At 42.2% G+C, this 23,343-nt stretch overlaps 1 protein-coding gene across 1 annotated transcript in view; it reads right to left on the reverse strand.

Annotated features, from left to right (window-relative positions):
* Nucleotides 1–23,343, reverse strand: part of PLEKHA8 (pleckstrin homology domain containing A8) — a 36,227-nt gene that overhangs the window by 4,149 nt on the left and 8,735 nt on the right. The window contains exons 2-12 of the mRNA XM_018576380.1: nt 22,694–22,810; nt 21,745–21,900; nt 16,606–16,730; nt 12,299–12,457; nt 7,567–7,601; nt 6,872–7,032; nt 4,041–4,239; nt 1,771–1,856; nt 879–937; nt 422–552; nt 67–137 (exon numbers count right to left, since the gene is read on the reverse strand). Of these exons, the coding sequence (XP_018431882.1) occupies nt 67–137; nt 422–552; nt 879–937; nt 1,771–1,856; nt 4,041–4,239; nt 6,872–7,032; nt 7,567–7,601; nt 12,299–12,457; nt 16,606–16,730; nt 21,745–21,900; nt 22,694–22,810 (1,299 nt within the window). The remainder of the gene's footprint in view (nt 1–66; nt 138–421; nt 553–878; nt 938–1,770; nt 1,857–4,040; nt 4,240–6,871; nt 7,033–7,566; nt 7,602–12,298; nt 12,458–16,605; nt 16,731–21,744; nt 21,901–22,693; nt 22,811–23,343) is intronic.

The following is a 23,343-nucleotide window of genomic DNA, read 5'->3' on the forward strand; positions in this document are numbered from 1 at the left end:
CATACTGTTTAATGTGTTTTTCCTTAAAAAAAAAAAAAAATAAAAAAAAAAAAAAAAATCACATACCTAATGCTGTCTGAATATTGTTTTCACCATTATTCACTTCAGTAAGGAACTGAAATAAAAACTTGAGTCCCCTGGGGAAAAATACAAACAAACGTGTTTGTGACTACATAGTACCAATAAACAGACCATATACAGTTGGATATTGTATGTTACACCACATTTGCAGACTTTTTTTTAAAGATGATGGATTTCTGTGATTTACCTGTGCTAAAGTAATAGCATACATGTGCAGAATCCTATGTGGGTATTCATGGTTCTCTATAAACAACTAGTGCCAATACAAGGTGTATATGCTGAAGAAATCAAATGTGTATCACGCCATGTTGTGACAAATGACCCAAACATTGTCTCTTACCTCTTCAGCCACAACAGGGCCTCAGTTGCAGAGTTGCGCACTTGTGCCAAGTTGGCATTTACTTCATGGAGAACAATCTTTTGTAGTGTTGTGAGCCCCTCTTTATTAGTGATGTATTTCTGATTTATTTTCTACAAAAGTATACAGAACAGTTTGTAAAGAATTAGGAGAGAATGGTATTTGCATTCATGTCTTACTATTAATAACATGGAAAAGCACGTGCTTTCTTAACACAGATTATACTTCTATATAATCAGATCCGTCACAAATCTAATGAACTATGGATAGTGGGTGAGTGAGGCTACAAAGTACCGTGAAGAAAAAAAAAAAAAAAGGAGACAGTCTTGACCATGTTCGATCAGGTGACCAAGGTGGTACAAACTTCTTAGTAAGTTCAATAGTAGAGACGTAGTAAGAACGTGCAGGTTACATATCACAGTCCATTAATTCCCCTTACCTTTATGTTCCCAACAAAATCCATTTTTACCGGTGCAAACACTGTTGGCCCGAGCTTATCTGCAGAAAGACAAACAAGCTGTTAACGGCTCTGCTGAAGCACCAATAGCAAACCTCCTTTGATAGAGGCAACACTGAAGTCATTTGGCATTCTACAACTGCACTTAGTTTTTTACATCTGCTTACTTCCTGTTACATGCCTGCCAAGTTCATAACCTATTTAACGTTAGTTGTGGGTTAAAGGTTTGTCTTGCCTGTGTACATGGCATAATTAACAAAAAGCCAGCAAAACACATGCATGTCAAAGTTTTCAAAGAGAAAAAAAAGTGACACAAAAAAGATCCTGAGCCTGTACAGGCTGAGCGCCCACAGCCTGGAAATCCAATCAGAGCAGCATAGACACACCTAGAAGACCATGGAGAGTAGACAGTGCCAGCGTTGTGACCAGGGGGCCCTGGAGGATGAGGGACACTTACTTCCAGAGACTCTCCACTCTAACCCCAGACTTCACATTCTACTGGGAGTAGAGGAGTTGACAGTACATGGCTGCAAAATTTGTAACAGAATGTCACAGACTGAAAGGAACATGAGAAATCCTAGACTTCTAAATACCCTACATGACTCACCTCCACCCCCTTTATATTATCCTTACCCAGATAACATTTCTGGACTCACCGATTTCCTTTATATTATCCATCACCCCTAATAACATCCTAGGACTTTCCTCCCAACCGACCTCCAATCCATCCCATAAAAACTCCTAAAATGCTTTGGCTATGCTAAAATATATTTAGTCCTTCCAATAAAGCTTACTTGAATTTGAAAGAGACAGAAAAAAAACACTATAGAACAACAACTTGATTGCATAGCCAATTTACAAAAGGAATACATACCTAGAACAGGGACTATAGCGTAACAGGAATCCAGGAAGAATTCTGTTGGAATGCCATCTTCACCTTCATACACAAGATCACTGAATCTTCAGAACACATAAAAACAAACACAACATAGTTGGTAATCCTCATACCACAATATGACAAACGTGAAATACTTGCCTTTAGGTGTATTGAATACTTCAAAAAATCATCAGTAAAAAAAAAAAAATTATATTAATCTAAAAAAAAATGAGTCTTATGGAGCGAATGTGTGAGAGCTGAGGCGGTGGGGCTGACAGTGTACCCAGGGGTGTGGAATCCCTATGCCCCGACGCCCGGGACATGCAGTTTCGGGCGCCGGGCGAGTAGTTTTTATGTACATTTAGCCCTGCTCCAAGCAGAGCGAAATGTATAGTGTGGAGCCACCGCTCATTTTCATACAAGTGACCTTATTAGATCACTTGTATGAAAGGAGCAGCGGCGATTCTGTCCAGCACCCCCCACCAGGCGCAGTTTTCGGGGTCCCTCGCTCCTCTGGGGGACCGGTGAACATGGCATAGGAGCTCACCATAAAGCCCGTCGAGCAGACGAAGAACTCCGTTCTTTGTCTGCTCTGTGTGATCACTGAGACCGTGGCGCTGTAATCACAGGAACTACACAGTACACAGACTGCGTCTTATGGTCAGGTGCGCCTTATGGAGTGCAAAATACGGTGATTAATATTACTTTTATAACACAGACTAAAGCTTAATGTTGATCTCTGGTTAAACAGATAAGTACACAATTCAAAAGCATTTACAATGTAAGGCCATAATTTGGGGACACCTGACTATCACACCTACATGAGCTTGTTGGACATACTACCATTTAGGGATGCACCAATACCGGGTTTTCGGTATCGAGTAATGATATTTTTTTGGTACTCGCCGATACCGAAAGTCCCATTAAGAAAGCTGGTCGGTGTGTACTGACGCACCACCCGCTTTCCTGATTATCTTGGAAGCCGGCTCCATGCTCCCTCTTCACTAGGTGACAAGAAAGCATGGACCCAGCTTTCTTGACAAGCAGGAAGCCGGGGGGCAGGTAATGACTTGCCGCCCGTTTATCTGATTGGCCAGCTTCCCGACCAATCAGGAAGCCGGCAACGAGTCATTACCCACCGCCTGGCTTCCTGATTGGCCGGGAGGCCGGCTCCATGGTCCCTCATCAAGTTATTACCCACTCCCCGGCTTCCTGATTGGCCCTGAAGCCAGCTCCATGCTCCCTGGTGAGGGCCAATCAGGAAGCCGGGCGCGTGTAATGACTCGCCGCCCGGCTTCCTGATACCGGAAGTTCCGGTATCGGGAGCATTTGGGCGAGTACGAGTACTCACCCAAATACTTGGTATCGGCACCGATGCTAGTATTGGTGCATCCCTACTGCCATCAATTTGTAATTATCATAAACAATGACAATGTACACATTTCTGCACATGACACAGCCTGCCAGATGACACCGTTCTCTCCCTTTTCACCATATTACCTCTGCCTATAAATAGATGACCTAGGAGGCAGCAATGCTAAGTAACAGAGTGGTTATCGGGAATACAAGAACAATAATGGTTGGATTAAATGACAAATTATTTTGCAGGTAAACCAGTTAACTTTAAAGAAAACCTTGAATTTCATTAAAACAATAATATAACATATTAAAATTACAAAATGGCTCGCGTAGCAATTTTATAAGTTGTTAAAAATAATTGCCTTTCCATTTCAGTCTGCAGCCACTGCAATTTTCTAAAACTGTTCAAAAAATGAATGCAATATGGCAACCTGAAGGCATTCTGTACACTGTTGGTGTGCGGAATGGCCCCAGAAATGCAATTTCCTGTTTGTGTGATTGGCTCACAGGAAGTCTGCACTACAAGATACAAGTAACATTTTAGGAATCTTCTGCAACAGATTTCATTCCCTGAGGGTGAACTACTTCTAAAAGGGATGCAGACACTGCAACGTTCTTCATTACAACACAGAAAGCGCACCAGGTGGCTATAATGAACCAGACTCTACCATTCAGCAATCAGTCTGGAAAGGACATGGTGATACAAACAGAAAAAGGTAGGAATCTTCAACAAGCTTCAGCTTTTTAAAATCTGTGCAGTATACGTATTTTAAGCATCAGAACTGTGTACTTTGAGGTTTTTTTTTTTTTTTTGTCTAACCTTATAATAAAAGCGGTGTTCCTTTTTTATTATAGGTCTACGATCTGTGCTCTGCTGAGTAATATAGAGATCTATTTAACTAAAATACCTGTGAGTCATTGTGCTGAAAAATGTTGGAGGCAGCTCTGCCTCTGTACCTCCTCCACCTTCATCCGATGTCCCTCCTCCTTTATCCTGCTGCAATGTATCGCTGACTGCAGGTAGACTGGCATGTGGGTCTGTTTCATCCTGTAGATCGCAGACAATTGAGCTGTCCGAGGAAACGTTATCCAATGAACTTTCAGCACCTTAAAGAAAAAGGTTTTACATTATAAACCATACCAATATATGGTCCACGATAGCAAACAAACACAACAAAAGGAGTAATGAAAAAACGTGAAATATATCTCGCGCCAATCATAACTCAACTGCTGCGTGCACTAATATATAAACAAACGTAATAAACAATTTAGCCGTGCTATATACCAAGCTATAATGAACAAACCAATATTAAAGTGAAGTAAGTATGCCCCTGATGAAGTCAAGTGGTTCATGACGTAACACGCATAGGGCTGGACTATCAGAGGAATCGGAGAGACGCTGAAGAGCTCGATGTACTTGCCATTATCTGCCACCAGCTGAAACGGAGCTCATTTATTGCTGGAAGCAGAGCGGTGTTGCCAGCTGGATCAGTTGGTCCAAAGTAAATTGTCATGAGAGGCGATCCCAGTTTTCACAGATCTGCTGTTTGATTCACTTTCTTTTAACCATGGGAGTAGTTTTCAATAAATTGCTTTTATTATAGATCGGCTTGTATGCACTATGTTCTCTGTTTATTCCCTTTTATGAGTGTCACATATAAGAGAGGATCGCGTTCTTTGGCTATATAAAAGGGGATTTAAAGTGGCTGTGGATTGCCACGAGATGCAAGGGTGGTGAAACCTTGTCACTTCAATGATGCAAAAGGACTTTAATATTATTTAAGAAAAAGACATAAGACTGGGGAGTGTATAAGAACTTTGATTAGAAGATCACGGTGGCGTTACACTTTGAAATGTGGAGAGTGGAATATATACACACACAGATATTGATTGTTTATACCGAATAATTCCTTCACTTTAATATTGGTTTGTTCGCTATAGCTTGGTATATAGCGCGGCACCTCTAAATTATTTAAAAGGAGTAATGAAGGTCAATTAGCTAGGTTCTGTGATCTTCATTAGATCAGGTAGCTGTTATAAAATGCCCTTGTGATTATCTGGTTTGGGGGGAAGTCAGAGGGAGATTATTGTTGTTCTAATTTTTTAAAACATTAAAATGGATCTTGCACCAAAATGCAAGGCCTGCTTATTCTTTAGACCCCTCCATGTTAAAACACAGAAGAAAACAATACAAGAAAAGCCACAACTACTTATCTACTTTTATCTCCGAACATCTATCACTACCAGCATAAAGGCCCTGGTGAAGGGGGATTGGTGAGCCCTGAAACACATTGGCTATATCTTCTGATCTCTTGTGCGCAAAATAAACTTTTACTAGACCTAATTTAGATTTGTGGTGCTCTCATCCTTTCATAGACTGCTTCAGGGGTCCCTAGGAACACCCCGGCTTACAGAGAGCAGCCTTCAAGAGCTAGATTTGTGCTTGAATTAAACTTACTCTGAGGGTCCGGCGCCCTACTAACATATCTTGATAGCACAACTGGAGACACAGAGTAACAAAAACCTGACAGTGGTCTTGCCTCTTCCTATGCTACTGTTTTTGTAATGTAATGTATGAATAGAATACCCTCCCTTGTTCCTCCTGCCCCTTATCAACATTCAATTAACATTTTTATACATATAAAAAAAAAAGTCTCATTTACAATATATACCTTATTTTATACCCAGTGATGTGATATACCCTCTGCTGGTCTTTGCTCTTTGTACTAAATTTGCATGCAGTCCACCCAAGCTAACAGCCACACATAACACTGAGCCAAAAGGTTTATGCACACATATGACACTGATCCAAAACGTTTGACAGCAGAGAAAACCAAAATCGCTGTAAGGGTGGCCTAAGGACAGAGCTTGAGCGAGAGCTTGTTGATGCTTGAAGTCGTCTAGCCCAAAAATGAGACTCAAGAATCTTGCGACAGCTTCCAATGCTTGTGTGGAAGTCACAGTGTGCAGGGAAACTAGACTAAATGTCTAGGAGAGTCACACAGGAGAGTCAGGAGAATACTCTCTAAAAGTGGGCAAGAAGTAAAAGGTCACGCTTCCGTTTATCTTTAAATTAAAAACTATGACACTGGAATCCTCCGTCCCTCACAACTGATGAAATGCAGGCTTTTATTTATGCATGAACTAAAACCCAGATTACTGGATAACTGGTTATCCTGCCAGTCCCCTTCACAATGCAGGGTTTCCCGTTTTCTAAACATGCCAACTATAGAAATAGATACATAATAGCAGATTGTATTTGTTTTGGAGGTACCTGTTACTCACGCATGCAGACATTGTTTAGAAATTAATTTGAAGAACTTTAAGCCCTCACACAGGAATCGGCCTGCACGTACAGCTCAGTGCTGCGTGCAGGGCCGTACCGAGCAGCTCCCGGGAAGGACAGGTGTTGCATGCGGTTAGTGCGCAGCCCCCCCTCCTTCTCTATGGGACTAAGCGGCCGTACGTTGCCCTACACGTCCGTGCGGGGGAGCGTACTGGTACGCTGACAGGATGGATCCTGTCTGCGTCCAAGCGAGGAAACACGCACCCCTACAAACCTGCACTTGAGGTGAGAATAGGGGGGTGTACGGCCGTGTAGTCCCATAGAGAAGGACGGGGGCTGTGTACTCATCACACACGGCACCTGTCCTTCCCGGGAAGCTGCTTGGTACAGCCCTGCACGGAGCTGTACGTGCGGGCCGATTCCTGTGTGACTGAGGGCTACATGCTAGTTTACCTGCGCTGTCCTTATGTGTTTCTGGATCCTGAGAAGTCAATGGAACTGATTCTGACATTTCCATACCGAGTATGCGGATGTTTTCAATTGGAGAATGGTCATGATGATTGTTTTCCCCTTTTAAGGGGCCATTTTCCAGGTTGTTGTTTAGTTCCATCTTCCTATAAAAAATATCAAACCATAAAGCTGAACTCCAGGCAAACAGTTAAAGAAACAGATAAATTACATATATGTGAGGTGTTTAGCCTGCCAAAGGATTTGCATTTCTGTCCATCCAATTCTGAGATTTATACAGCACACTCCTTTGTGGCAGGAAGGAGAACTGTTTTTTTTTTCTCTGCAACAAGTCTCCTCCCCACCCCCACCCTGTGACTGAACAGTGAAAGTAAAAGCAGCAGATCCATAAGCTTATCTCTGTCACTCGCACCCGACGCATGTTTGCATGCGTGTATGTATGGGTGGGGAACTTTCAAAAAAAATGTGTTTTTCTAATTCTTTTTCAGGTGTGACTTTAAATTATTATTTTTTGTAACGAAAATTTTTTTTTTTCCTATTTTTTTTTCCACTCAACTTTTTTGTTATCACCACAGGGGGCTAAGAGGCGGTTAATAAACGTTTAGATAAAACCATAGCTTTCCTTTAACAAATATAATTAATAAGTTGTTCTTCAGAAGAATTACCTCCCATACACTTACCTTTGTGCCGAGATTTGGCTACTAGAACGGCGTACCTAAAAGAAAACATAGAATAGGAGGTCAGCAACGTGCACCCAAAGAAAAACAAGCCAAGGCTTGGAAACACACACTATTGAGGGGGATAAAGGGTTTGATTTACTAAAGGCAAATAGGCTGATCACTTTGCAAGGGTGTTTCCTTTAGGTTAGTGAATGTGGGGGAAATGTATTTTCCCATGAATATCCAATCATGTGAAAAGGAAAATGAGGGGGAATACATGCAGTACTGTTACTGTTGTTCTATTCTTGTTTTTACCTACCCCCACATAGGTCTGCCCTGTTCGCTATTGAATGGGTCCTTAATTAAAACTTTAGTTTGACCCGACTTGTATTGTGCAACGTATACTATTTGCTGTTTCTCGTGGTCTTTTTCTATACCTTTGCTCCCCTGCCGTTTCTTTCCCCTCTCACTGCTCCTTCCCCCCTTCTCCTCATTCCTCTTCCCTTGTACCTAACTTCCTTATCTAGAGTTCCGGACAGGCTCCGAATTCCTGGACTGTCATCATGGGGCCCCTCGTGGTGACTTCTCTGAATGTCCGAGGGCTTAATATCCCGGAGAAGCATTCCAGAATGCTGTCGGACCTCAGGCGATCTCACTCCCAGGTGGCATTTATTCAGGAAACACTTCCAGCATGATAAAAGGTACCCAAACTTATCAACAGGGACTTCCCATGGTCATATCACTGCCCCTCCCCTCTGTCCAAATCCAAGGGAGTGTGCATACTGTTGTCTAGAGATGTCCCCTGGACGTTTGGGAACCAGCTGCTGGACATTAAAAGGAAGATATATACTCCTCAAGGGGAAGCTGGGTGACACCCAGGTCACATTTGCTAACGTTTACTTCCCGAACAAAGACCACTTGGGGTTCATGCAGGCTCTGGCTCCACGATTGCTGGAGTTCATGGAGAGGGTGCTGATTTTGGGGGGGATCTCAACTTCCCGCTGGACCCGCTCTGGGATGTCTCAAATGGGACCTCCCATCTGTCTTATGCCTATCTGAGGAAACTGAAGGCGGAATTTCACCTTCTCCACTTGGAGATTTTGCCATCCTAAGGGAAAGGACTTTACATACTTCCCCAGTCCACACCAGATGTACTCACACATAGACTATCTGTTTGTGCAGCATAAGGACCTCTCATTGGTACGGGGGCCTCCATAGATAGTATATTGCTGTCGGACCATGCTCCCCTGCACCTGACCCTTGACTTAGAGGCTCTCCATGTCCGTCCTAGAGACTCAATTAGTTACTTTTGCAAGACCTGTTGGTTAAGGCAGATCTAGATGCAGAACCGAGAGCCTTTTTCACCGTCAATGCCCCCTCTTCGGCTCCCCCATTCATGATATTGGAATCTCATAAATGTGTGGTGAGGGGGCTACTTATCAAACATGGTGCACGGAAGAGAAATTACCTCTAGGATCTTGTTCCTGTTGTATCGCCTTCAGGTACTGCAGGGCCTGCATAAGAGATCTCAGACTGTAGGATCGGGGGCGGAACTATTGGAGGTCCGGACTGAACGATATTTTCTTTAAATGGGTCAAGGGCAGGCTGCTAAGGGGACGTAGGACTCTTTACGAATATTCAGACAAACCGGGGAGGTTGCTGGCTAACGCTCTCAGAGGTTCCCATCGGTCATTTGGTCACTTCCTCCGGCCGCAGGGCGACTGTGTCTGCGGATATTGCGGCTGAATTTAAATTGTTCAAGCAAAACAAATGACAAACGCACTCAACAATTCGTCACCAACTATACAGCAAGGTGCACACGAAATGGGCTTAAAACCGTAGACAGTAGAAAGGTTAGGGTCGCACTATAAGAGGTGCCTTGGCGCGGCAGTGCGGCTTTCACATTTTCTGCAGAAGACGTGTATCCAAACCTCTGTTATTGACCTTTGTGGTGAGACAAGTTGTTTTACATGCATATCAAACATGGTGCACGGAAGAGAAATTACCTCTAGGATCTTGTTCCTGTTGTATCGCCTTCAGGTACTGCAGGGCCTGCATAAGAGATCTCAGACTGTAGGATCGGGGGCGGAACTATTGGAGGTCCGGACTGAACGATATTTTCTTTAAATGGGTCAAGGGCAGGCTGCTAAGGGGACGTAGGACTCTTTACGAATATTCAGACAAACCGGGGAGGTTGCTGGCTAACGCTCTCAGAGGTTCCCATCGGTCATTTGGTCACTTCCTCCGGCCGCAGGGCGACTGTGTCTGCGGATATTGCGGCTGAATTTAAATTGTTCAAGCAAAACAAATGACAAACGCACTCAACAATTCGTCACCAACTATACAGCAAGGTGCACACGAAATGGGCTTAAAACCGTAGACAGTAGAAAGGTTAGGGTCGCACTATAAGAGGTGCCTTGGCGCGGCAGTGCGGCTTTCACATTTTCTGCAGAAGACGTGTATCCAAACCTCTGTTATTGACCTTTGTGGTGAGACAAGTTGTTTTACATGCTGACTTGTGAGTGTGCCATGATGCCTTTCTACTGTCTACTGAATTTAAATTGTATTACGAGTCCCTGTACAACCTGGGGTCTGAACCCTCGTATGTTCGGGGACACTCACCAGGGGCCCCCATAATGCAGTATCTCAGGGCATCTGGAATGCCGTCGCTTGCAGGTGAGGACAGGGACAGCATGGAAACTCCGATGCAGCCTGAGGAACTGATGTGGGCTCTGAAGTCTGCCCACTCAGGGAAGGCCCCAGGGCCGGATGGCTTCACGCTTCCTTATTACAAAAAGATTTCTGACTCCCTGATGGGTCCCTTTCTGGCAGCATACAATGGCATTCTGGCTGGTTCTCCCCCTCTGGTGGATACTCTGCACGCATGGGTTACAGTGATCCCAAAACCCGACAAGGACCACAACTCCTGCAGCAATTACCGTCCCATAGCATTTTTACATGGACCTGAAATTATTCGCAAAAATCATAGCCAAACGGTTGGTATTATTTCTTCCCCCGGCTCGTTCATCCTGACCAGGTGGGTTTCATGCCGGCCCGTGGGGCTAGGGACAACACTACCAGAACCCTCAGTGTAGTTCACCAGGCCAAGAGGTCTGGGTCCCAGATGATACTGCTCTCCATGGATGCCGAAAAGGCAATCGACAGGGTAAGCTGGGCTTTTATGTCTGGGGTTCTCCGGCACATTGGCCTGGGGAAGAACACACCATCTGTTGAATGCTGCCAGAGCCTGTATACCCCTGAAGTGGGGGGACCCCAGCCTCCCACAGTCCAGGACATCTACCTGCTGGAGGACCTCACAGCCTCGCTGAAAAATACAGAAGCTCAATTCAATGCCACCTGGGGGCCATGGTTGTGCTACAGAACCTCTGCGCAATTCCCACACCAACTCTCTCAGGACGGAAACTAGAACCCCTGAAGCGTACGTCGGGCCCTGCCCGAACCCACTGCCTCTTTCCTTTTTCTGGATCTTTCTTTCTACTGCCTTTTCCTTTGACCATGAGACACAGCTACTTTCAAGGTTCATACTTAGCCACAGAGCTTCCTTATAAAGAGTTATGGAACTTTGCAGATTATGGCAGGAAGCAAAAATACTTTACCGAGATTGTTTAAGTGTGTATTGATCTGACTCTATAAGTCTGGTTCTATATGTCCAATACGGTACAGTCCGTTTTATTGTGGAACCTGTGGGCTATGTAAACTTACCTTTTACACTGTTACTGTATTTTATGACACTGTTTAAGTTAATAAAGAATTTAAAACAATGAAAACATTTTTTTTTTAAAAGAATAAAAGAACATTTTATGCTCACCAAAAAAAGGAAAATAAAAAGAGAAAACAGTATTTTTGCTTGCACGTGATTGGATGATTGAAGTCAGCAGAACTTTACCACATTCACAAAGCTAATGGAAAACTCTCTTTCAAAGTGAACAGTCTATTTGCCTAAATTAAAATTACACTAAACTCAGGAGTTAAAACTAAAAATGCATTCAAGTAACTTAACTATTAACAAAACTGTACCCCTTTTGTGCACCATTCAGCTTTAGATGCTCAAATCATCACTGAATGTGTGCCAACACTGTCCTTTCTTCTGGAGGGTGGCTATTTTTGTTCCCCATGGTCCCTGTGTGTGTTGTAAAATAGCTACCGTTCCTAAAGTACTCCCGTGAGGGACTGCAATCCCACGTTTCCTAATTTGTATTGAGATTGTAGTCCATCACAGGAGTGAGCTTGGAGCAGTGACTATTTTACAACAACACACAAAAGTAGCCACCCTCCAGAAAGGACAGTGTCAGCTCCAATTCAGAGATGATTTGAGAATCTACAGCCGAGTGATACACAGATAAGGTACATTTTTGTTAATAGTTATGGTACGTGCATTTTTTAGATTTACCTCTGGAGTTTAGTGTCACTTTAAATTTTGTTTCAGAGCCCTGTGGCGTTTTGTGACTCCTCTGTGATATCTGTCAAATTGTCAGAACAAAAAACTATTTTTGTTGTCTCACACCTGCCAATCAGATCCTAATGATTGCTCACCGATGGGCAAAAACAGACTGGAGTGATAGAATTAGAATGCATTTTACTTTAAAAATAGATATGACAAACACAGAGCTACAGTATTGTAGAAGCAGATGTGTGCAGAGGCAGCCTTTCCTTCCATTATTTTAGAAACACTTCCTCCTGTTTAGACTTCCTGTACACACAGTCCGTGAGATGCTACTGGCATACTTTGTACCTTGTTGGGCCGGAGAATGGAGAGGTGAGGAGATCCAGGGGGTGTGCCGTACACCAGAGTAGATGTGAAGGTGTTGTTTGCAATCTGCATACACTCCTCAAGTGTTTTCAAGAACGTATTGCAGGTTGACTTCAAAAGGGCTCCCATATTAAGTTTATCCTGCCAGAGTGACAAAAATAAAAGATCAAAGCATTTCTCAGCAGTAGTAATGTACCTACTTTGAAGGACTTGCACAAAACACAGGTGTGGAAGAACTTAAAGTGACATTAAACCCTCAGATTTTTTAACATAAACCAATACTGTAATGTGTACCTTACTGTAATCCATGGTAGTTTCCCTTCTCTTTGCTGCTCTTCCTTTTAAATCCTCATGTCTTCTCATGCTTGGGGAGAACTTCCCTTTGCAGCTGAGTGCCTCTTCCTGTAGTGCTGGCTCAGGTTGTGAACCTACACACAGACACCATGTAGCCATTCCAGAGACAAGGCAGTCTGCTGCAAAACAGAAGTTCTGCCCAGCATGAGAACAGATACAGATTTAAAAGGAAGAGCAGCAAAGAGAAGGGAAACAACCATGGATTACAGTAAGGCGCACACTACAGTATTGTTTTATGTTAAAAAATCTGAGGGTTTAATGTCACTTTAAGAGATACTGATGACAGGCAAACACACAAAGAAATAAATATGAACTAATTTTAGTAGTAAAAGTAAATAAATAGACCAATTACAATGGGTAACAGTACTGGTTTTCTGCCCTATTTACACAAATTCCCAAATTATAAAAATCAGATCACGGACAACATGTTGCTGTTGCCACCAAGTTGACTTTGTCTCCAGATTTTGTGATTCCTTTTCTCAGTTTATTTTAAACTCAGACTGGGTTCTAGTGACAACAGCAGCAATCTCAAATCAGCTTTTCTGTGGTGGCAGATCCTGGCACAGAACAGGAAGCCTATGGCACTGACATGGTACAGAATTGCTCAACAGTTTAATCTCCTAATGAGGTCAGTAGAGATCTCAAGGGGTTAAGTTACAGGGAGTAGTTAGGTTATGGTCAAGGCCAGCGGTTAGGCTAGATTTAGATTTCAAATCCAGGTTCAGGCCCCATTCACATTGAGCGGTTCGCAAATCGCGCGATTTGCATTTTGCGCGATGTCACGCGATATCGCGCAAATGCTTGCATTGAGCAAGCTAGAATGGCGGCAAAATCCGCTCCAAAAAGGGTCCTGCTGTAGCGACGCACGACCCGCGACGGACAGAGCCCAATTGAGATGCATTGGAGAGCGATATCGCGCTGTAAATAGCCGCGATATCGCGGGAATTACCGCGCGATAAATCGCTCAGTGTGAATGGGGCCTAAGTGTTAATTGCAAGTGCTGGTTCAGGTTAAAATGGTAGTTGCATCAAATTTTTTACAATGTTAAAATATAACTAAAAGACAAAACTTTTGTATTTTTTTGATTTGGATATAGCGGTGAGGGGTTAGAACCACTGCTTTATTCTTGTCTGTGACACAGGGAAAGAAAGTGAGGGTAAATCCAAAATGTAGAGTTCACACAACAACAGGAATAGAGGAGAAATCTTCCAATGGGGACATTTGTTCTTGTGACAACTGCCCAAGAGGGGATTTCCCTCACATTGGAAAGATGTGCTCTTACTTCCTGTTGAGGCTGCAGGATGGGAAGTGAAGGGAAACCTCCTTCAGGGCAAACAGATGACAAAATGACAGCGGTTTTAACTCTTCCCTCCTCTATCTAAAATTAGAAAAAAAATGTTCTGGCTTTAGATATACTTTAAAAACACGGAAGCTGAGTAATGTGGAAGTGTAACCGGTATTTATTGCCTCTTAGAGATTCCAGTACTTCACCAGAAGGACAGGGGCATTTTTGTTCAGGTATCATCCAGGGTCAGCATCTCCTGACTGGACTGAAATGTTGGATCAGAGATGACGACAACAACATCATGCAAATATGGTGCTTTACAGTATCTGTCTGTGTTCACAAATGTCTGACAAAAGACCAGCCTCTTGTTGCAGTCTCTCACTTTGTGACCTGCAAAAAAACTGCAGCCTGAGTAATCACTGCAGAGAGGAGAGTGATTTCATGATTGCAGCAGACTCAAGAGATCTCAGTTTAGCTAAAGTCACTGGGATTGCCTTTTAACCCCTTCATGGCTGAGCTAGTTTTCTGTTTATAAATGACTGACACTTTTTAAATGTTTGCGGTGTGATTCTTCCACAGCAGCAAGTTTTGATTATTATTAGAATTTTTTGTATAATAATTATAGTATAAAAATATATTTATATATACATTTTTATTTTCCTAATTTTTTTACACTTATTTTTTTTTTAACACTGTAAAAAAAAAACTTTCTTTTTTGGGCAGTTTATATCAAGCAGTCACCATGACTGCTTGATAAATTAACTTTTTTAATTTGTAGTTATTAATTAGGCTGCTCCAAACTTAGGAACAGCTAATAATAACCTTAGAGACTGATCCTGACAGCATGTCAGATTAAGATCTAAAAGGTTCTTGATCGTGCCTAGACGATCAGAAGTGATACATTTCAAGTACAGAGATACATTTCAGGCAAAGAGATACAAATGTATCTAAACATCGGGCCAGTCTATACAGCTGCCAAGAGGAATAGCAGAGAGTGGAGTCACTGCTACCTCCCTGCTATCTTCAGCTGTCAAATACGGGTTCGCTATTTAGCGTCCCGTAGTTGTATGTAAAGGCTTAATTCCAGTGGCGGAACTACCACCATGGCGCCCGATGCGGCCGCTATGGGGCCCACGGCACTGGGGGGGGCTTATGCTCTCCTCCGCTTGTATGGGCTGAGGCAGCGGGATCCGGAAAAAAATGGACGGCGGAGGAGCCGCTGCTGTCCTCGAACTGACAGGAGGACAGTGGCTCGCTCTCCTCCTGTCAGTTTCAGGATGACAGCGGCTGAGTGCGTGGCCGAGCGGAGGATCGGTAAGTATCATTGATATTTACCGATCCTCCGTGTGCAGCACAAACAGCGGAGTGATCCTCTGATCACTCCAGTGTTTGTAAATAACTGGGGACACATAGTACTATGTGTCACCAGTTATGAATGAACAGGAAGTGCTTTACATCACCTCCTGTTCATTCCTGAATTTCTCAATGGGGAGAAGCACTCAGTACAGAGGCTTTTCCCAATTGAGGATCTGCTTGATAGTAAATATCTTACTATCTGCAGTTTGTGAATGAATGGGAAGCCTCTGTACAATTCAATGAGTGCTGAGGCTGCAGAAAAAGACATTGAGGACTCTGTGTCCTCAATGTCTTTTTCTATTTCAAAAGGGAAATGTCAGGGGTCTGTTTAGACCCCTACTATTTCCCTGATGCCCCCCCAACAGTAAAATAATAATAAATAATTAAAAATAAATAAATGTGTAAATAAATAAATTTAAAAAAAAAGCACAACCCCCCCCCTCCCATAACATACACGTGCACCATATTGTGGTGTACGCCAGGCACATGCGCTGCAGTGCGTTGTTAGAACGCATCGCAGTGCATTATTTTTTTCTTTTGTAAACAAACATTAATTTAACTGTGGCAGCGCATGGCAAAACTTTATTACGCATTGCTGTGCATTGTGATACCTTGTGTTGTAATTAAATATACACATGTATCATTTTATCACAACACAGACACCAACACCAACACAGCGCAAAAACCATTCATAACATAAATCGCATATTTACAGTTTAGCGTTCCTTAATTTTTTTTTTTTTTATAATCCCCCCTTCCTCAGCCTCTCATTGGTGTGAAAGTATTAAAGTTAGGTGTTAGGCCTCATTCAGGTGCCATTCACACCAGGGCGGAAGCGTTTCACCGTGGTTTCCGCACGATTTTTGAAAGAGCATTTTCGGCTGTTTTTAGTTGCGTTTCAGCGCAATTAAAAACGCTCAAAAACCTGCTGATCAGTGCATTTCTATTAAAATGGGGACAGGAGGGTTTCGATGGGGCCCTGGGATTTCTAGTTACGCCCCTGCTTCATTCTCTCATTATTGAAAGAAAGAAGCTTTTACAAGCCTAACTATTTCATTAATGAATTACAGAGCCTGATATAACTAATCCACTATAACTACGTGGCCAGTCATATAGGCACCTTGTGATGGGACGCACACTGTACTTCTCCCGTCACGAAAAACTTAATGATGAAAAGGTAGAGCTTTTTTGAAAAATTACCCTGCTGTGGAAGGCCTGAAAACTGATATGGATAATTAAAAAAAAACAAATATATATATATATATATATATATATAACACATTCACACACATACCGGGGGATCCAAGGAGCTAAGAGTAGATGTTTCCTTTGATTTGTTCACTTGCTGGACTAAGATATCACAATACAGCCTTAGTTCAGACATCTTCGTTTTCAGAGCCTCTGTGCCATCATTAAACACTGAAACAAACACAAGAATTTTAGCCAAATAAAATACACAAATGACTACGGTACTCAAAAAGGGTTACATATCAGAGCTCATATTGTAATCCTCAAGAGAACTATAATATTTATTCAACTTAGGTCCCTTTACATGGCCGGTTCAATCAGGTCAGCCTGTCTGTTTTTCGAGCGGACTCGATCGGATGCCCAGTGTAAGTCTATGGGCAGCCGTGTATAAACAGACGAGCATCCGTGTACACCTGGCTACCCCCTACTCCACCCGGGTCAGATAAACAAACGAAAAAGTATCCTGTTTCGCCGGACCGGATTGATCCGTTTACATCTGATTCCCCATAGACAGACATGGGGTCCGGTAATTGCAGTTTCTTCCTTCATCGCAAGAGGTGACCGTACAGCTCTGTGATCAGGAGAGGATCCATGCACGGATCCTCTCCTGATCAGTCCATGTGAAAGGGGCCTTAAAAATATGCTGAATTTTAAAGAGATGATTTTAGGATATACAGTGATACACAGATAAGCTACATTTTTGTTCATAGTTAAGGTACCTAAATGCTTATTTAAGATTTATTTACTGAGTTTAGCGTCACTTTAAACAGAAAATTCTGTCTGAGGCAATTCTACAGCAGAATCTGTCACCATATTTTGGACAGACAGGAGACAGATTTCTAATGAGTGCGTATGACAGCCTTTATGAATTCCAGGGAATGTGTTTTGATTCACTTCTATAAAGTCATGATCCCGTGTTGTGCAACATCCCTCTTATACTCCAATGTGTGTGGATGAGGCGAAAACAGAGGGTGGTGCTTGATTAGTTAACACACTGGCCTGTTGTAGGTCTAGATGCAGTGCCCTTGAAAGAGATAGGTATTAAGATAACAGTGGATAAAGAAGATAAATACCAGGATGAAGATTAACACAATTCATAAGAAAAGATGTCTCCCTGGAGTAAGTTTAATGACCGTTTCCAGATTTCATTTCACTGTGCTTAAATCATAAAATAAGAATTCCCTTTATTCCCTACAGCTAATTCATGAGCATGTTTGTGGGTGCTCTTTACATGCATTGTAGGTTTACTTGCCTTAGCAGTTTGGTGTTTGTGTACTTCTAACATCTATGCTTGTAATCATGAAGCCTAATCTAAAATCTTCCAGCAGTTACAGTATATGGCAGCGTCATCTTTCAACCACATAACAGAACACAATAATTCTCGTCTGCATTTACACCAAATAGCTGAGTTTAGAAAGTAATTATCTACTTCTGATTGAAATATCAGGAGGACAGGAGAATCTTTGCTGCAGTAAAGGGAAGAAGAAACAGGCCTGGTCACTGGGCTACTGTACAGCAATATCCTATCTAAAGCGCAGGATTTGACAAAGGCGGCAGGTCACCAGAGAATTAAATTCTTAATCTGCATTTCAAACAGATGTGATGACTGAAATCTTCTTTCGTGCTAGAAGACACGTCAGGCATATCATAAGTATTATTTGTGGTCATGATTGTAAAGTTCGAGAGGTTTACTTTGATTTTAATGATATGTACACAAAAATTCAGCTGACTACTTTATTAATCCTGGTGTAATAAAGGAGGACAATTTCAGGGAAACATGAACCAAAGGATAAATATAGAACAATACAGAAGCTGTCTCTAAATGTGCTGATGAATGGCAGTTCCAACTGATTTATTTGTTTTGCACACAAAGGTGCACTTAAATTGATTGGTGCGTGTTAAGATTTAACTGATTGCCAGCAGCCGTCAGCAACTATTGCACTAGAGAAATTTTATTAAATATAATTAAGGGAAAGTAACCCAGAACAGTCGTTATCATTGGAAAATGACTTCTCACTGACATCTTGGCGTCATTGCACATTCCTCTTTGCCTTATGGAATATATCCAAGTGACTTGTGTGAAGCTTGGTTTATTCTAGTTGGTCTCACTCCCCCAACTTAGAGATAACGTGTAATTTCCCAGAAGGATTTAAGAGTAAAGCTGTCCAAATATAATTATCTTGCAGGATGTCATGGCTGCTGGCTTCTGTATTGCTGAATGGTGATGTTTTCTATGTGGAACATTGTGAAGGATGGGTCCGGTCTGAAGGCTTAGAGCTGATAGTGCCCCTGCCCATGTAGAGGGTACATTAGAATACAATTATTTTGCCACTCTTTTTGTAATATTCAGGAAATCCGATGTCTCAGATACCCAGTCCAAAGTTATATTACCAAGCTCTATTCCATTTTAGTATGTGATTATACAAACAAAGCAGGCAAACGCTATTCATAAAATGTGTTTTTTTTTTTGTATTGGATAGAAGGGTGAGGGCTAGATCATTGGCTCTAATAAGAAAAGGTATCATTGCATACTGCAATACTTTGTTTTTGTCTTTTTTTTTTTTTACATCTTGTCTACTGGACTAATACGACTTACCCATTTACATTATTATATATATTTATTTATCAAGGTAAGGAGAGAGCTGCTGCGCATGACCATATATTCGTGGACGCGCAGCAGCTCTCAAGAATCACTGTCAATCATCAGCGGGGAGGATCCCGTCAGATACGTCGGGATGTCTTCTCATTGCGGCGCTTAGCCCCGCCCACCACCTAAAATAAGGTTTTACAGCCTTCCTGTGCATTTTGGCTAATTACAGTAATTACATTATTTACTTATTTAGCCTAAGGAATGCATTCATAAAAAAAAAAGATAGAACCCCACAGTTCTCCTTTAAATTTAAATTAAAAACTGCCTCTTACCTTGGAAAAAGTCTTATTTAGCTTTCCCCTTCTACAGTATGTAATATTATGCAGATGGAGGTAGCAGAATACCCAAGTAAAGTACACGTCAGGAGAGAATTTTGTAGACTGCCATTGCTGACCTCACTTCCCTGTTGGTCATACTGAGGCTTTGTCTTCCAAGGGTTTTGGAGTTACAGACCTGGAACAAGCATAGTAAAAGGTGCCCACACACCTTGCGATAATCATACGATAATTGCGGGAAATCCTGCGATCGTACGATTATCGCAAGGTGTGTGGAAGGCGTGCGACCGTTTCTACTGTACGGTCGCACGACTTTTGTCTTTCGAGCATGTTCAAAAACCAGCCGAGAATCGTATGATTTTCAGCTTGTTTGTAGCATGATCGTGAGATAACTGCCGCACGGGCCGGTGTGTGCAAGCGCACACTGCCCGTTCAGCATTGCGGTCATCGGAAGCCCGCCACTCAGCGGGGCGGGCTTGCGATTATCGCAAGTACGATCTGCCAGTCCAAGATGGGCAGATCGTACGTTGTTTTAATTACCTTACAACCATCGCATGACAAAAGTCTTGCGATGGTTGTAAGGTGTGTGGCCAGCTGAACAAAGAATTCTAAAATTCATTTACAGCATGCATGTTCCAGGTCTGTGACTGTAAAGTATTGCAGCCAGAAACCAGAAATGGCAACCCACATACTTCTCTCATGACAGATGTACTGTAAAATATTATACACCCCTTTCACTCTGTTAAAATATGTAATTCATTTGTGGTGTTAAGATCAAGTGCAAGTCAATCACGACTGCACCCGGAACTCATATTTCGGATTTTGGGCGTTTGAGAGTACACCACTGTTGGTTTCATGCCTCCGATTGCCAGATCTCTGCTCTTTCCCAGTTCTGTATACCTCACATGGGTTCCTACTTACTGTTCCAGCAAGATTTAGAATGTATTTTATATTGTGAAGAATGTTACTGGAAGAATAGGAACACCTAAAAGGTGAGAGGGAACACCCATCACTCCACAGTGGTAGGGAATGAGGCTAGGAACACTGGCAGGCAGATGTTATCATCAGTGTCTACAAACTATAGAAGAAGGCAGGATTGGTACACATTGGTTAACTAAAGCAGTCGTTCTCATCCAGTGTTACATGGAAACATAGGGTTCTTCCTGCGATTACTAGGGGTACCTTGAGCAATGGCAAATCGATCTCCCACTGACCACCAACTCATGGGGACAATTTTCCACAACCACCAACCAATGTAAGGGGTAATTTCTATACTGACCACTAATGTTATGGGATGTTTTATTTCAAGATCATCACTGAAAATGTTGTAGGTAGGTCACAATCTTTATTCTTTTATGTAAAACTTTCTACAACATTCTACAAATTACTGATAAAGCAAATATACCATGAGAAGTAGATGTAATAATATTAAGCTCTGTAACACAAAACCAGCTAGCTGTGCAGTATCTGCTCATCTACTCTGCTATTTGCATTTCTACATTTCTTCTTTATCTTTTAGATATTTTACTTGCAGCCACTCCTATAGAAAACCTTCCAAAGTGACATTGTGAATGTCCAAATACAGCATGACTGCTGTCTCAAATTCTGCAGATTGAGTTCCGACCTTCAGAAATTGAAAATATAGAGTCATATATTAAAAGTAAAACTGAACTAATTAAATATTGGGGTTCCCACGTCCCTGGCTGCCATTCTGTCCCAGAATAAGGGTTCTAACATCTCGCCAAGATTCCTGATTTGAATATATGTTCCAGGTCAGTTTCTCAGACAGTACTAAAGCTAGAGAAAGCCAGGCAACTAGCTTTTCACAAGGGAGGTCAACAGTTGCAGCCTCTGTATTTCTTTTATGAAGATTAAAGTTACTCTGTCAAGCCATTCTGAATCCGCAAAGCTCCGACACTTCTGCACATTGTCAGATCCGTTCCTTCATTTACCCCCCCATTTCCTATGCCTGAATACCCATTACTATGATGGGCTGCCTTACTGGCCAACGGGAATGTGTGGGTGGTGGATATTTGGGGGGGAGGGGAAGGGATGCAAACTGACATCCAACATGGAAGAGTTAGAGTTTTGCCGGTTCAGAAAAGTCTGGAATTTGAGCATACAGAAGGCAATGAAAGCTGCTGCAGGTTTGTGCGGACGCCTCTGCTGCAGGTATAACTTCTAGAGGCATTATTTGTTCTTTTGTTAAGTGACAGTGTCACTTTAAGAGGAAACATGCTACATGGACTGGTCATCTTACCCTTCTCTTTCTTTGTTCTTATGTCAGTTATACAAGCCTTTGCAGACCCCAGTGCCACCAGCCACTGCTGTCGCTCTGCTGCTGTCCTGGCTTTCAGATAGAAGTACTGCTCTCCAGGGATAGCCAGGTCCATCCGTGTGCTATCTGTAGGATGAACTGTCAACACAACAATATAACATACTGTTTAAAAGGCACATAGAGAAAAGCAATCCTTTACAATAGAATATATTTAAAGAGAAAGTACACTCGTGTTCAAAGTAACCTAGTGATTACATAACAATTTTATAATTTTACAAAAACAGATAGTCTTCTGTTAAAGACATTGAGGCTTGTGTTGGCAGGCGTTGGACTCCGATTATGAGCATGCTTTTGAAGTCAGTTTGAGACGCTTCTGAAATCATGGAGAATTCACTGATCAGTATTTTCATTTATTGCTGATCAGTGTTTTTGACCTGCAGCTGACCTGCTTTAAGCTGCCTCTGTATTCCAATAGACTTCTATGTGAAGAGAAGCAGTTCGGACTTTAAACAGCCTGTTGGCACAGGCCCTTAGAACCCTCTCACACCTTTTCGGTGCATTACTGCATGTCAAAGTGAACGGTGTTAAAATCAAAATTCAAAATGAATGGCCTGCCAACACACCCAGCACACTGAAAATGGGACCTGACCCTTTTATCCCATCGCAATGCGTTGGAGTTGCATTCAGAATGAATGGCTGTTCATTGGTTAAACAAACACCAATGTGTAACAGTGCTTTTTAGTTTTCCGTAACTTCCTTATCTGCCAATGTCACCATTGTTAATGTTTTAAATATATTAACTTTCATTTGTCGATTTTTCATTGAACTATGACCAAGTTGTGACCAAGGCATATCTTATAATAAAACAATTTGACTGTAAAAAGTGTCCCCTCCCATCAGAAAGTTAAGGAGGTATGTTCCCAGTATTTACCTTGAATTTCACAGACAGCCATCTGAATACTTCCCTTACACCCTTTCCATGCATCTTCCCGGGAGTCATAATAAGAAAGGATTCCTCCACACAAAAGAAACCAACGGGGCTGCCAGCCTATAGGAAAGACAGATAAGACATATGTCATGGTTGATTATCCCTTCTACTCTGAAGATCTATTGTTGACATTCACTGCCTATACACAGCAATTGTCCGTATTCTATATTCACATCAGCAGGGAAACCTCTCAATACCAAGTCAGCATGGACGCATCTGCCAAGTCCTAGGAACAATTTGGGATGGTCATTAGTTATTATACAGGATTTATATAGCGCCAACAGTTTGCACAGCACTTTACAATATAAGGAAGCTATTACAGTTACAATACAATGCAAAACAAGATGATTAGGAGGGCCCTGGCCACAAGAGCTTACAATCTAAAAATTGATTTACCTTTTTTTATTTAAAAACACCTCTGAACAGGTGAATCTTCTGAGTAGAACTACTGTAGTACTTTTTCAAATATTTACTATCCAATACAGGGATGACCAAACTCCGGCCCTCCGGCTGTGGTGAAACTACAAATCCCATGATGCATCTCTCTCTGGGAGTAATGCGTGTCTGTGAGAATCTTGCAAAGCCTTATGGGA

This window comes from Nanorana parkeri, unplaced genomic scaffold, assembly GCF_000935625.1.
Source record: "Nanorana parkeri isolate BGI_ZX_2015 unplaced genomic scaffold, ASM93562v1 scaffold4, whole genome shotgun sequence".
NCBI classification, from domain to species: domain Eukaryota; kingdom Metazoa; phylum Chordata; class Amphibia; order Anura; family Dicroglossidae; genus Nanorana; species Nanorana parkeri.